This window comes from Neocloeon triangulifer, unplaced genomic scaffold (genome assembly GCF_031216515.1).
Source record: "Neocloeon triangulifer isolate White Clay Creek 2 clone unplaced genomic scaffold, ASM3121651v1 ptg000008l, whole genome shotgun sequence".
Classification (NCBI taxonomy): domain Eukaryota; kingdom Metazoa; phylum Arthropoda; class Insecta; order Ephemeroptera; family Baetidae; genus Neocloeon; species Neocloeon triangulifer.
This window is the reverse complement of record NW_026775550.1, coordinates 2,073,973-2,090,258: the sequence shown is the minus strand read 5'-3', so window position 1 is coordinate 2,090,258 and position 16,286 is coordinate 2,073,973. Positions and strand designations below refer to the sequence as shown.

The following is a 16,286-nucleotide window of genomic DNA, read 5'->3' as shown; positions in this document are numbered from 1 at the left end:
ATCATCATTTCGCATGTTGAAAAATTTGGAACGAGTCAGTCGGTTGGTGAGCAACTTGCCTGGCCGGGTCATTTACCGATTCACTGCCTCTCCGATGATGATGCTGGGTCTTATCCCACCCTATATTATATCGACTGCTCAGCTTTTTTCAGACTCCTCTGGCAAGTGGTGCCGGCGACGCTTCAAAACTAGAGCCGAAGTGGTTTTTGCCTGCTCTGATAATTTGCCCGGCTTCCTTTTCCTTCAGAGCTAAACTTTTTTTAGGTAAAAAAAAATCAAATCCAATATTTATTCCGAGCTAAATAGAAATTCATATCTGGGTAAAAGCAAAAAAGTCGAAAATTACGACGTGCGGCAGGCAACCTGCTCTGCTTTCCAGTCACTCCGGTTGCATAGAACCCCAAAAATCTTTTCTCTCTCAAACGCACAAAAAAACTCCTCTTCTTTTCATCCTCTCGTATTTTAAGATACGAGAGAGACGATGAGATGGAAAGATCATTGTTGGTGGTTGTCACCTCTATATATGTATATTGCGAACAAAAGCGATTAAAGGCGGCTGCAGAAGCAGCTCCTCTACGCGCGGCCCTTTTTTGTCCCAGCTCTCTCTGCGTCTGCCATAAAAGTTGTAAATCATTCCACGTCATAAAGGCAGCGAGAGAATGGCGAGGGTGGTGCCGTGAGATGGTGACATTCATCACGCGAACACTGACACGTACGTGAAAAGCAATGATGCTATAGAGGCTGTGGGATGTTTAATCAAATCCGCCACAGAGACAGACCATTGTTGCAGGTTTCTGCCATCGAATCGTGCACACTTTGTTGCGTCGAAATGGATTCGAGGTCTCATCGTTTCATGTTTTTGATCCATTTAACACTTGCAACAATTTTAAATTAATTTAAATAAAAACATTATTAAATATTTTTAACAGGTTTAAAATTGTGTAATTTATCTTTTACATATATTTTTATATATACTAGTTTATTGATTATAGTTTATTTAAAAATTTATTAATTGTTACTGAACTGTTTTAACGTTTTACCCGTTTTGATTCATATCTTGTGTACAAATATTACACAATTTCAAATTCGTATTAAATTTAGAATAAATAATGAGTATAAATATCATGCCGTGGGTATTGTCCTAATCTCAAAATTAGAGAATAAATTTAATTTTTGGTTATTTGTTCATTGAATTGAGAATAATTTTTTATTAACATAATTTACATAATATAAAATATAAGAACTTGATTAAAACCATCAAACTCATTAAATTAAGTATCATCAAACATTTTAAAAACAGACAATTTTTTAGGCTTCCGACAATTTTTTTGCGTTATGTCCCTTTATTCAGCTAGTCGTTTCCGAACCACTCTATAAATCCAAATTAATGCTTTAGCATGAGCCAAGAAAATTGCTTCTGGCGCTCGTCCAGTAATCAATGAGGCGAGGAGAATAATTTTTAATGCGATTGCTAATTTTCATTGAGCAGCTCGGTTATTAAAAATATAATTTAATAAAACCCAAGCACATTGGAACAAGAATTAATCTATTTTCAAAGAAATAGAATCAATTTAATTAAAATTAAAAATGGTCTCTTTTTTACTTGACGTTTAGAGAGTTTGGAATTCCCATAATGAACATATCTTGAAGAGATCAAATGGCGCAAGTTTCGTTTGAGCAGCGCACCGACGATCAATGCTTGGCTTTTCCTCTAATCGTGGAACTGCTCAGAGAGACCAAGTGGAATTCTCATATTATTGGCCGCTTTGATGAGACCGACCATCGAGGTTATTGCGGGAAAAGGAAAAGAAGAGGTTTGCGGTTAAAACTCGAGGCTTTTCATGTGACAAAATAAGTAGCTGGAGCAAAATAAAATGCAGAAATGAATTCAAAAGCAGAACATGCAATTTTTTTCTTGATAATATTTTTTTTTAATAAATGAGATCAAAAGTTAAAAACTGAAAAATTATTTAAAAGTGAGAAAATTAAGAAACTCAATCAGTAAAGAATTTCATCAAATATTAAAACTGCGCCATTCAATCAGAAATATAAAAGTAACAATAATATTCAAAGTTCAATTTATTTGTCATTTTATTGTTGCAGCAAAGTAGGCCATTTCGTTTTATTCCCCGCGCCAAATCCGCAGCGGTGGAAATATTATTGTTATTGTTCGGGTAATTCAATCGAAGGCGCATTGCCTGCTTGCGCAACAAAATTACACCGACGAGTGTGAAGGAAAGAGCAATATGTGCGCATGGAATGGCAAATAAATCGCATAAAAGTCTTCTTCATTCCCGACGGAGACGAGAGGTCACTGCTGAGGTCCCAGGAATCAAATGCAATTTGCATTGCAGTCTCTCTCTTTCTGCCCCCGATTGCGGCGTCCGTCCGTACTCGAAGCCCCAGAGGCATTTGCAGCTGCAGTCGAGCGAAATGCATTGCGCGCTGCTGACTCGTCAACTCTCGCAATGCGGATGCTAAATTTGATAAACCAAGCAATCAAGTACCAGTGGCACAAATTTTATGGGGAAAAAGGCGGGAGAAGTAATTTTAGTTGCAAACTATGCGTGATATTTAAAAATCCTCATTAAATTTAACTTCTTTTTTTAATAAAAATTTTATTGAATAGTTAAATAGCTGATTGAAAATTTTGTTTCAATAGCTTATTATTTATGGCCACACAGCAGGACTCCATCAATGATACACACACGCAATTAAAACTAATTAATAATATAAAACAAAAAAATATGATTTTATTGATGTTCAGCTGAAAATAAAGAGGAAAAAATTGTCATTGTTGCTAAACTTTGTACCTGAAATTTTTTGTTCATTAAATTAAGGAATCCTTATTGACGTAGTCAAATCAAGTCTTTACAACAATGATTGTTAAATTTTCCAATAATTGATAAAATATTTCCTATTGTTGAAAAGACTTGATTTGACTATGTCAATAAGGAGGCTATAATTATAAATTTTTTTCAATGAAATACTATATTATTTTACAGTTTATCGTAAATTTTTCTCGGTCTTGCAGAGTTTTTGATATTTCTTGCTCATGAAATAAGATTGCGAAACGTGACTGATTGTAAAAATAATAGGTCAATCTCTAAAAAAAATAGCTTTAAAACTAGTGTTCTTCTTATCTTTGCAATTATTAACTCTAAAGTAAAATAAAATCAGCAAATTAATGTAGTTTTGGATGTTTAAAAAGCATAAAGTGTACATCTTATTTACTTGTGATAACCTTTTTTCTAATTTAATCAATTTTATATAAATTTGGTACTGAAAAAATTGCAAAAAAATTAAATGACTTCAAACAATACAAATAAAAATAAATTTTTTCAGCTTTGATATATTAATTTTTTTTCTCACCATTAATTTTAGTGAAAGAATCTTGATAATAATAATAAATAAGTATCTGCATAAAAAAAGAATTCTTATTTTTGCGTTTTTTTTTTCAATTTCAAACGAAAACATAATATTTTACTTGAAATAAAAAAATGCATTAACAAATGACGTTTTTGGACATAAATTCAAATCCTCTATAAAACTAACTCCTTGGTGCGGTTTTTTTCATGGCTTCCAGGAGAGGGTTGAACTGGCGACGTTGCTGTCTTGACTGCGTGCGAGGTGAATTATTAGCCGAGGCGCTGCGGAACGGCTCATATTTTGCGGCCTTATTGCCCCAGTAATGGCAGCGAGGAGGGCACACAGCGCACTATCGCCGGTCCTTATGAAAGGAGACGTTAAATCTATTTGATGGTGCAGACCCTGCACGTCTGATCTCCCGAGCAGTCAAAAATTGGAATATAATTTAAAAGAGAGAGAGAGCCGAGCGTATAAAAGAGTCTAAGGAAGAAAAATGACCGTGGTGAAAAATTTCCTCCGTAAAATATATTTCGCAGGTGGTGCACCTTTTTCCTAAAATTTTCCACCAACTAAAGTACATCGCCGGTCTATGCGAACATATTACCTTGTTGCTTTTTTCTACGGAGATCCAAGTAACAAAAATTTCATTCCGTAGAGATTTCTGGAGATTGAAAGCAAAATGCTTTGTGTTATGTATTAAAATCTTTTATTTTCTCAATAAATCTTTTTTATACACTAATATTTAAATTACACATAGGAGTTGTACAAAACATTTGATAAATATCAATAGTACTGTTTCTGATAATTTATATGATAAACTGTTGAACCCTGGTTTTCATTAAATAACGCCTAACGGCCGAGAGCGCTTATTTTTTCATGCAAATCTCGGGCGCAGAACAATATATTCAGCAACTCAGCACATTCGAAAGAAAAATTTGGCTCGGGTACACCGTTTTATTTTTACAAAGTGATATGTACTTGCGTGTCACTCAGGCAGAGTTTTGCTTTTCTCTCAAATGGCCAAAATCATCATTTTTTTATTATTTCTCTCCAGGACAACTATGCACGTGTCAGACAGATTTTCAAATATATGGCACAGTTTACATGTGAGTTGAAAGAAGACAGCGATTTTTTTTTTAATATATTGAAACACATCATGACGCGCAAGGGCGAAATTCTCCATTTTGCGAACTAATAAAATGAAATAAAATTTTCATGCATTCTGGAATTCAGGACATTCAACAGAAAAAAGATTACAATGAGAGCTAAAAACATTTGGAAAATCAACATTCAAGAGAGAGCGACCAGAAAATTCCCATGAATAGCGTGTAAGAGAAGATTTTTGAGCAAAAACAAGTATATATATTTTATCTCACGGACGCACGCACCTCACCCTTTCAGACACACATTCGAATCGGTCCCTTTGATCAGCAACCCCCATTCTCATCAGCACTATATATACTTTTCTTTCTCTCCGCGCCGCCATCAGCTCTACAAGTCTATGTAATAAAGATTCATCACCGTTGAAGATAAGGCACTTGAGTTTAGGATCATTTCTCTGCATTTCCGATGCCGTCAGCGGCCGTAAATCATTCATCGATTCCCTCGGAAACGGAGAGAGACGGGGGGACACGCAGAAAAGGACAAGAGCTGATTGCGGGGACCAGCGGTGCATAATTTAATTATTTTCTCGAAACTCAGGGAGAGAAACAAGTGAGTTGGACCTTAACCTGGCTGGAATTGCAACTTTTGATCCCTCGTCAAAGTTGAATTGAACACTACACAGTAACGGTTTTGCTATTTACACTTTGAATTTTGAATAAATCTCTGCAGAGGGCAGTGCAAAAATCTGAGCTAGAATGCGAAATTCGGTGTCAGTTTGAAATAAAGAAACTCCCAAGTTTTAAAAATTAACAATCCTTTTTGATAATAAAATGACCAGAGACACCTTTCAAGCCGAACCACAATGGTCGGTTGGCAAGGGGTTATGGATTTTATAACAAAAAAATCAGGCGAAAAGAACATATAATTTGACGGATTTTGGCGTGGAAAATTTTTGGATAAGTAAAAAGTTTCCTGCAGTAGTTTCAACTTAAAAATTTAATATCTCAGGTTCTACTTCAGATACAGAATTCCGGCTAGAACCAGAAAATTTCTTTTTACCTCCCAATCAACCCTGAAAGGATAAACAATTGAGAGGTCGAAGGTAAATGTCATTTTCAAAACACCAAACATGCACTAAACGAATTCTAGCAAAAATTTGCCACCTACAATTAGGCTGAAACTATTTTCTAAGATAGTCCTGACATGCGGAAAAAACAATTCAGAATGGCATCTTTTTTTAGATAATTTATAAAAAAAAAAAAATCACAAATGCAAATAAAAGGTGCAATTTGCTCATTTGCCGATGACTAGAAATTTATTTTGAGAAAGTACAAATTTAATATGAGTAATTTATTTTCTGAAGATTCTTGCTTAAATTTTAAAAAAATATCAAAAAATATAAATATTTATTTCTGGCCATTGACGAAATGTGGAGTTTTCTAGTTTTTTTTTTGTTTTACAATTTGAATCATAAAAACAGGTTTTTCTGAATATTTAATATGTTTATTTTCCTACATAATAAGACCAGCTAAGAAATAATTTTGGCCCAATCGGAGATGGAATATTTTTGCTTAAACTTTTTGTGCCCCTAGAAAATTACCTTGACCTCTGATCCATTTGACCTACCTGGGTTGAAGAGTAAATAAACAAATTTTAATTCTAGCCGCATTTCTGTATCTGGAATAAAAGCCGAGATGTTACATTTTTAAGTAGCGTTTTTCCGGGAAAGTTTTAAATTTTTTCCACACCAAAATCTGTGAAATAATGTGTGCTTTTTACATGATTTTTTGTAAGCAAATCCAAGCGACCTTTGCTTTGGCTTGAAAGGTGTGCAGAATAAAAAAAACATTCACTCCGAAGGTACCAAAAATAGAAACTTTGCACTCCCCCTGCCGTGTCATGAAATTCTGGATTAGTCTGCTATTGAATAATTATTTACACATGAAAGGTTTGTTTTAATTAATTAATATACTCTCTCATTATCATTAATATATAAAACTTCTGGCGCTGGTTCTGCATCTCAAATCTTTTCCGAGTACAAAAACTTTAGAAAACCTATTTCTTACATTAAAATCTAACAGTTTTAGTCTCTGTGTTTAACCGCCGTAACAACACTGCTCGTTTTTTTAATTAAAATTACATATCACACTCCTCTGAATACCGGATTAACACTAACCACCGGCGGCCTCAATGATAATTTTCCATAATTTCGGAGCACCACAAGTCTTGTCTCAACCAACTTGATAGGAACACAATTTGTGCAATCAATCGAGAGTCTGGCAATTGACTAATTTTCAAAAATTTGCAAGTCACACAGGTCATCCGCCTGTGAGGAAGACGACGCCGACCGCCACCAGGGTGGCCATCAGGCCGATCGAACTGTGCCGGATGCCGCCTCCGCCGCCCCCGCCGGCCCCTCCGACCGCCCTGCTGAGCGCACTCGCGTGGCAGTTGAGGTCCTCGGGGTAGAGATCGATCATGGGCGTCTGCTGGCCCGTCCGCGGGTCCGTGCAGACCGCCTCGCGCGCCATCGCCTGGATCTGCTGCGCCCCTTCCAGCGCCACGGTGTGGATTTGCACGGTTTCCCGCAACCAGCGTCGCAGCCAGTGGCCCAACCACACCAGGCTGCAGTCGCACGTCCACGGATTGCCCTTCAGGATGAGCCCCTCTGAAACACACAAATAGAAAATTTTTAGACGTTTTAATATGAAAATGTATGTTTCATTTTATGAAGTTTAAAAAAGTTTGTCTATTGAATAAAATATAAATTGATAAAATTTAGAATAATAGATTCATTTTGTTTATTATTAAAATTTTGTACAAATAATTTTATGCATAATTACATTCTTAAAATTAAGATATTCTATATAGAAAAAAATGTATTTAAAATAAAATCATACTACAAAATAATTTTTTAATATTTAATATTTTATTTTATTTCCAATTTTATGACAATTTATTTTTGGTTTATGTTATTATTTTTTTGTAAACAGTGATTAATACAACTTAAATCTTTGTTTTAATTAAAAAAATATTATCATTGTCTACTTATTTATAATTATAAATGTAATGCTAAAGCAATTTCAGATATATTTAATTGGTTGATAAAACGAATTTTAGAGAATTATTTGGACCTTCATTTCAATCCGCAGAAAAATTGTGCTGAATTGTTAATATATGATAATTAATTGACATTTGTAGATCATACAAGTTACTTTCAAAGATGGACTTTAAAAAATTTGCAAATTTCCAAAATGTCAAATAATATTTAAAACATTTTTTGCTCTTATATTCAAAAAGCAATAGAGATTTTGTCGACTATATAAATTTACTGTTTCGCTTTCGACACGAATGGAATTAGAAAAAAATCCATCAAAAGTGGCGAATGAAGGAGATTAAAAACGCACTCTCTTTGAAGCTTTTTTTTTTATTAAAACGACTAAAAGCATAAATACTATGCGTTGCTCTTTCGAAAAGGAATGCATTAGTCGTCATTAAAGTTGCATGTTAATATTAATGGTGGCTGTCAACAAAATAAAAGAGAGACGTCAGTCTCCTGAGGCATAAAATATTCACTTCTATTATTCTGCATCGCATTTTATGTATTGACCTCAAACAAACCACCAAGAGTAAGTAATTAAGTTTTATGCACGAACGTAAAATAAGTTTCAGCGGGGGAAAATATTGCAGCGCTCTCTGCCACCACTGCTGTGTGTGTTACATAATTAAGACATAGGGCGCCGCGCGGTGAACAGCAAGGGCGCTCTAAGCCCGCGTGTTTTTTCCGCTCTTTCATAATAGCACCTTTGGCCATGCCATAATTCTCTCGAATGAATATTTTGTACTGCAGCCACGTTAACGAGGCGGCAAAGCCTGTTTTTCATCATGACGGCTTTGTAAATTTTTCATTTTTTCTTTCTAGGTCGGTTTAGTTAATTAACTATTTTTACTCAAACAAGAATTTGGTCTATTTAGTCTGAAATTACAGCATTAATCTACAGTAAATTTTGTCTTTTAATTAATAAAAATAAAAATTTCAATGAAAAATTTACAGTTTTGAGTAGCATATATAAAATTAATTTTATTTTGAAGAAACAAAATCCAGCTTCCTCGGCAAAGATGAAAGATGAGCAACTTTATTGTTTCTGCATGATAAAAAAAATACCTGATTTACTAGTTTTGGTGGCGGCTTAAGGTTTTGAAATAAAATAATCTGACATTTAACAAATTTTAAGGGAGTTTTTGAAAAAAATTAACATAAAAATTAAATAAATAAATAAGAAACAATATTTTCTAAAAAATTGAAACCGGGCGAACCTCGTTGCAAAGAAAAAAATGAAAAAATAAAAGACAACTGACCCCAAAGGCGACCTGCGGTCTGCTGGTACTTTAAAAACCTAGGATTTCTTGTGTCCGACTCCGACTAAAACTAAGTGGGAGGAATTAATAAAAAAAAAAAATAAAATGGGAGAATTTAATTTTAATAAACAAAAATTGCAGAAATTTACAATATTTTCTCTTTAGTTTTTAAAAATATTCAAATAAATTTCGTTTAAAAATTAAATGAAGTTTACATAAAAGCCATTTTCAAGATGTCAAGGTTTTTTTTCTTTTTTCACTATTATGTTCATCATGTTCAAATGCTAATAGGGATTTAAACACAAAAGTTGGTTTATCGGTTTCAGACTGAGGGCAACTTAATTTACCTGTTTCGCTTTCCACTTGAATGGAAATAAAAATATTTATCAAAAGTGGGTCTAAAAGCGAAATCTCTTTGAAGCTTTTTCTTATTAAAACGACTGTATATTTAATACAGAATTTTGGAATTAATTAATTTTTAAGAGTAAAATGAAATTAATTAACAGATTAAAATGAAACTTTCCTATTTTATTTGCAGAGTCTTGTTATTTAAGCGCCTGCCTGAAGTTATAGTGATAAAATTAGCATATCCGAAGTAATGGCCGGCGCCTTAATGATTGTTTGTGCAGGAATATTGCAAGATATAAAATTTGAATGCGCCACTCTTGGGGTCAAAAATAGCTACGGGTCGTTTTGCGACTCACCTGAAATGAGTTTAGTGCCGACAACCTCCCAGTTGGAGCCGTTGTTGTAAATGGTGAAAGGGCTGAGCGTGGTGAATTTATTATCACGCAAATCCAGCGAGAGGATGGGAACACGTTCGAGCGCGGAGAACACGCCGGCCGGCAATTCCTCCACTTGGGTGCCGCGTATCTGCAGGGCCAATGCGTAGTTTTCCTCAACTCCCTCGAAGGCGTCGGGACTGATAAGCTTCAAATTGGAGCCGGTGATCTCGATTTCTTGCAACTTTGGCGAAAAAGCGCCCAGCAGTTGGTCGGCGAGGATTGGCTCGTGGACTCGGACGGCCAGTTTCTGCAGGGCGGCCACCGCGGACAAGACGCCACCTAACCGGAAGCGGTACTTTTCGATTTGGGGCCACGTCTGGATTCTCAGGGAGGCCAAAAGTTTCAGGCGCGTCAACGAATCGGCGTCAAATCGTTCCAGCTTCGGCAGGTCGTCGATGACCAAAGACTGCAGACGATGGAGACCGACAAAACTGTCCTTTGTAATTACTCTAATTGGGTTTTTGGTGATGTCAAGGGTTTTTAGCAGAGACAAGTGGTGCCACGCGTGAGCAGGGACGCTGGTCAGTCTGTTGCTGGAGAGGTAGAGGTGCTGAAGACGACCTAAGCTGTCCATTGTCCCCGCAGGAACATCTTCAATGACGTTTGAGGATAAATTAAGGGAGATGAGCTCTGGAAGTGGAAGGTGCGGCGCCAACCTGAGGCCTGCGTTGGCCAGATTCAAGTGGCGCAGCCTTTGAACGTAGTGGAAAAGCTCCTTGAAATTGGCTCTTTGCAGAGGGTTGCCGCTCATGTCCAGTCTAAGAAGGCCACCGCCAAGGCCTGTGAAGACGTTGTCCGGCAGGATGGTGATCCTGTTTCCGGCCAGGTTGAGCCCGAGCAAGTGAGGCGTGTTTGGGAACATGGTGGCGTCAAGGTGCTCGAGTTGGTTGTGGGAAATGTCCAGGTACCTCAACGAGTTTCCCACTTCGGACAAAGCACTACTTGGCATTACTACGAACTGATTGTTTGAAAGGTCAAGACGCTCGAGCCTGGTGCCGGCGAAGACGTCTCTAGGAAGAGATCTGATGTGATTGTGAGCAAGTGTCAGGGTTCGCAGCTCCGACAAGCTGGAGAGTTGCTCAGACTGGAGCTGCTCAATATGATTGTTGTTCAACTCTAAAATTTGCAGGGACGGTAGTCCGTGGAATGCGTTTCTACGGACACCCTGAATTCCATTGTGAGGCATGGAAAGAACCTGAAGGTGCTCCAGCTTGCCAAAAGCAGAGTCATCCAAGCGCAGAATTTTATTGTAGCCCAAATACAACCTTCTCAAAGAATTGTAAATGCCGTGCAAAAAGTTGATCGGAACTTCTGGCACACGGTTGTGAGTCAGGTCAAGAACCTTCAGATACACTTGGCCTCCAGAGTCACCAGGAAACAAGCCTGTAATTTGATTGTGGGACAAGTTCAGCACCATTGAATTGTACGGCGAAGTGACATTGTAAAGGCAACCTAGCGAAAACTCTTTCAGTTCGTTAAGCTGCAGCTTCAGTCTCCCCAGGGTGGGCAGCGACAAGAAGGCTTTAGGCGAAATGACAGACAGCCGGTTGTCTGACAGCTCCAGCGTGACCAAAGCGTTGAGTTCAGAAAAAGCACCGGTGCGAATCGTCCTGATTCTATTTCCTGTGAGCACCACTGTTTGAAGGGCAGGCAGGGACGCAAAAGTGCCAGACTCAATTTCCTCCAGGTGATTGTACGAAAGGCGCACGTCAACCAATTGTCTGTGAACGTTGGAGTGGAACAGTTGAGGAGGCAAAAAACGGAACTTGTTGGCTTCGAGGTTCAGGTACTGCAGGTGGCCGAAGGTGTACAGACAGGAGCTGGATATCGTTCGCAGGTTGTTGTTGTCTAGGGCGAGCCAACTGAGGGTGGTGAGGGGCTTCAGCAGCTCCTCTGGAAAATCCTCTCGGTTGAGTCCGAAACTAATTTCAAGGTTGGCCAGGGAGTTGCTCAAATCGATGAACGCATTGTCGTCAATGTCTGTGAGCTGATTGAAGGACAAACTCAACTCTCTCAAACGTGGAGTGTGTTTGAAGGCGTGTGCTTGCAAATTTACTATTCTATTATTTATAAGTAAAAGGGTTTCCAAACTGCCTCCCCAGCCCATCAGGTCGTCGTCCTGAATTTCTGATATTTGGTTGTAGCCGAGATTCAAATGCGCCAAACGCCTGCAGCCCTTTAGGGCGTCGCGAGGAATGGAAGTCAGTTGGTTTCCGGATAAGGAAATTGCTTTCAGAGAAGCGGCAAAGCCATCAAACGAATCTTCAGGAATTTCTTTTAATTTATTGGCGGCCAGGTACAAATATCTGAGTTTTTTCAGCTGGGCCAGGGCCTTCGGAACTTTTTCCAAAAGGTTGTGGTCGAGGTCAAGGTACTCCAGGGTATGGCTGAGTCCCACAAACGTTCTATCATCCATTTCCTCCAATCGATTTTTTGACAGAAAAATTCTGCCCGAGTTCAAACCGCGGAACGCCTGGGCTGGAAGTGTCCGCAAATAATTAAAATCGAGATTCAAATCTCGGACGACCATGGAGCCGTTGAACAGATTTTGCGGCACCGTGCGCAGGAAGTTTTCGCCCAGGTCGAGTTTGTCAACGCGTTTCTTGTGTCGGAAAGTGTACTCGGGCAGCTCTTCCAAGTAATTGCCTCGCAGGTAGAGCCAGCCGAGATTATTGAGCTCGTCAACGGCCTGGGAGGGAAAGCGGGTGATTAAATTGTGCGACGCACTTAGCGTTTGCAGGCTTTTAGGCAGCGCGCCGGGATGGATGGTTGATAATCTGTTGTACTCCAGGTCGAGCCACGTGAGGTGGCGGAACTTGGAGAGCGCGTTTTTCGGCAGATCGGTGATGTCGTTTTTGCCGAGCAGGAGATTCGTCAGCGTCTCCTGCAAGTAGAGTGACCAACCGCCGCTGCCGTTGTCGTCTCGATCAGTCAGTGACGATATGTGGTTGCTGAAACATAAAATTCACAGTGAGATAATATATTGATTTTATATGCATGCGAAACGATATAGAAGGGATGGCGTGACACTGTAATCTATCGCGCGCCATAAACGTTAATAACCGACGGCGGTGATCGTATAGTATGTTAATTAAATGTTGTCTCTGTAATCATGCCTAACTATATGTGTGTGGTGGATGGATTTGGGTTAGGAAAAGTTTGTTCAGTTCGACATTAAAGCCGAGCATAATAACAAGTCGACGGCAAATTTTGCTCGGAATAATCACAAAGGGACGAAAGGGAGGTTTAAATAAAACGAGAGAGAGAGAGTTAATTCCACATACGTACATGTACGCATTCATATGGATTTTCCGTTTTAATTCGCCCGTTTCGCTGTCGCTGCTGAAGCAAGTAAGTCTTCCCCATGAATGCGAAATTCATTGAATATTCAGATCCGCGACGAGAGAGAGAGAAAGTCGGTTCAGAAATATAAGCTAATTTCGGCGTCGGACTGTCTGAGATAATTCTAGCGGCTTATTTGAACCGAGTGGAAAACGTTTCCGAGAACGGCCTTGGGCAATAGTCGTTTCCAATAATGCTGCATAATGAGACGTGCGGTGCTGCGACGAGATACGCACTCGGGTCATACTCGCACATGCCTGCATAGTATAATCTACTTAATACGCGAAACAAGGGCGCAATATTCACCCTCTTGCCTCTCTCGCATGTGTGTGTTTATCACCGTAAACGCGCCGAGTTGCGACGAGAGATCGTAAATGAAAGATCGTTTTAACTTTGAGAACAATTTTGTGGATATTGCCAGTGGAACATAATCAGCTCGCTGCGGATTAACGTAAATAAATTTGTTTCGGATCACAAAATTTAAAAACTTTGTTTTCAGAATTATCTAAATTAGAAATCACAAAATTTAAGAGCCTAATCAAATTTTATTATGTGAAATTAACCCCTAAACTTTGCCTTTATATTGATAGGTGGAAAATATTTCGGTCGCTTTATCGACAAAAACTTCCCAGCAAACTATTAACTTGGCTGATTTGTTATTTTTACGGCACTAATTGAATGGAATGCAGCGTTTCACGATGAGAGTTTTATGGCGCCATTCAAAATATACATTCGTGTCTTGGCGCCATAAAATAATTCCCCCCTAACATAAAACAGGAAAGGTGGCCCCACAATCATCATCACGGCAGTTTCATCGGCAGCGGGGCAGGGAAATAATAATTTTGCGTTTAAGACTGTGTTACGTGAACAAGGACTGTAAAAAATGTGACTGGAAATAATAAAAAAAACGCCACGACAACATCATAAACGTGTGCGTAGCTCGAGCCGGTCGTAAGCGGGCTTTTGTGTGTGGGGGGCGACCACGTGAATTACTTATTTTGTTTCCAAGAAGTTACTTCCGAGCAAAACTTTATTGGCTCCCAATTTATTGGCTTTTCCTCTTTCACTTTTAACTTCTAAATGTACGCTCATTTCATGCTGAAGGTAAAGTTTTTACAAATAAGGAAAACAAGAAGATAAATATTTGCTAATCAGAAATGTTTATTCATTAAATAGCTAATTAAGTATTTTAGTTTTTTGATGAAAAATTTTTTTTTTGTAGAATTGGGGGTTAAAATTTTACAGCTACAGTTTGAAATTTTTGTCTGAAATTTTAATTTTGATTGTTTTATAAAAATACCTCAATTTCTTAAAAAAAACCTTTAAAAAAGTTAAATTTAATAATCAATACATTTAAATATTAACATTAAGTGACATTAAGGAGATATTTACAAGCCAAATTTTAAATAAGTAAGCTATTTTATTATCTTTTCCTGGTGCAATTTTAGTAAATGAATTAAATATTTGGTATCATTATCTCATTTTTTAATTTAATTTTTATACTTTTGATTGTGTTCCAAAAAGATACTTATCAAAACCCTGTAAGGTGTGTAATTCAGTTGCCCGGAGAGCACGTACGTCGTGCAGGTTGCATATCTCAAAAAATTATTATGTTAGTTAGCGTTCATCTGATTTCAACTTGATGTAGTTTTATTTTGTGAAACTCAACTAGCTGGTGATTATTTAAACGTACTTGAAACAATCTAAATTCATAATCTGCCGACTGGAGTTGTGCTTGCGAGTGCTGTTGAGCAGCCGTTTAGACTCTCCGCACTCTCGCATATTTAGATAACGCGCGCGGTACGTACATTTGTCATACGCACGGCGTTGACGTTCGCCTCTGTCAACACAGGAGAACGACAAACACTGCACACAGGCAAACATGCGTACCAACACGCAAGTGTGTGACAAAAAGCCTCTCCGTGCATAATCAGATAAATACGAACGAATTCCCGCAACCTGCCCATTCAACACCGCGGCGATTTTAATGAAAAGTATAAATTTTAATCAGCCCTCGCGCTAATTACGCTCGAGGGGCGTTTTTCATTTAAAAGCAGCATTCCGGCCGCCGCTAATTCATCAGACTTAATCTCGGTTTCGGTGCTAACGGCCCGCGTGTGTGTGCGCGCCAAAATTTCAGCCCATAAAAATAACGATGAAAAATCTAGTCGCCGTGCGGCGGATTTTTTCCTCCGCTTTCTTTTTTTTACAGATGTGCTTGAATTAATGAAGATGGACGTTCTGCCGATCGATCGGCTGATTAAAAATTAATCTCCTCGGAGTGGGTCTTCATTGGAAAGATCTATCTGACTCAATAATTTCGCAGCGAGGGTTTGGGAAAAAAATAATGATGAAACTCACCCGACCAGGTTGATCCAATCTAACGAGCGAACGGGACGCAGAGCCTCAAACGGAACGTGGTCCAGCTCGTTGTAACTCAGATCCAGTGACCTAATCGCGTCCTCCATAGAACTGAAATATAAAAGAGGAAATTTCAAAAATTTGAAATGGTTCAAAAAAATTTATGCATTACATTCATATTTCATATTTACAACGAAATAGTTCAAAACGAAAGCATAAAACATACATCATGTTGTAATTCGAAATTAATTTGGGAGAGATTTTAAATAAATAATATTATTTGAAATAATCAATTTTGTGTGTTTTTGAATAATTTAAAATCTAATTAGCGCCAAGTGTCAAAATGTGGTTCAATCGTTGTGAATTATAGAGATTCCTTATCCTTTTAACTAATTGCAAGAAATCTTGGCAAAAATTTTACGTTTCCAGGGAACCGTTCCTTGTGTGTTTTTGGTGTGCGAGTAAAAAGCAAAGTTTAGAGCCATGTTTGACTTTTACATTCAATTTCCGCCAACTTCCATCTCAGACTGATCAATTATCGATCAGCACGAGATCTGCACATCCCGCTTCCTCTTTTCCGCGCCGCGCCACTGCTTCCCAATAAGCAAATGCAAAATCTCATTTTGGAGAGTCCCCGTCGGGAGCTAAGCTCGAATTTCGTAAAAGCAGGTACTTCTCATTTCTGGGGCGGAAAATACATTTTCACTGTTTTCTCTCTCCGACAGAGGCTAAAGTCGGTCCGTGTTTATCCGTTCGCCTTTGATGAATTCGCAGCCGTTGAATGGGGATGAAAGCAGATGGAATTAGTTGAAGCGTCAAACACTCTCCAAGTTTCCACGACGTCAATATCATTCAAGAGAAGAGACCATTATTTGCTATTCCTGTCTCGATAAGCAGGAGTGAAATTATTGAAATTTATTTCTGGTCTAGATATGAAAAAAAAAAAACTTCAGATTTGCACTTTTG

General features: G+C 38.2%; 1 protein-coding gene across 2 annotated transcripts in view; it reads right to left on the bottom strand.

Annotated features, from left to right (window-relative positions):
* Window positions 1–4,071: 4,071 nt before the first annotated feature.
* The window catches only part of LOC132194628 (chaoptin), a 189,842-nt gene continuing 177,627 nt past the window's right edge, over window positions 4,072–16,286 (bottom strand). For both annotated transcript variants that reach the window (XM_059616032.1, XM_059616033.1), the window contains exons 4-6: window positions 15,321–15,431; window positions 9,537–12,568; window positions 4,072–7,141 (exon numbers count right to left, since the gene is read on the bottom strand). In XM_059616032.1, coding sequence (XP_059472015.1) covers window positions 6,792–7,141; window positions 9,537–12,568; window positions 15,321–15,431 — 3,493 coding nt within the window. In that variant the 3' untranslated portion in view covers window positions 4,072–6,791. The remainder of the gene's footprint in view (window positions 7,142–9,536; window positions 12,569–15,320; window positions 15,432–16,286) is intronic.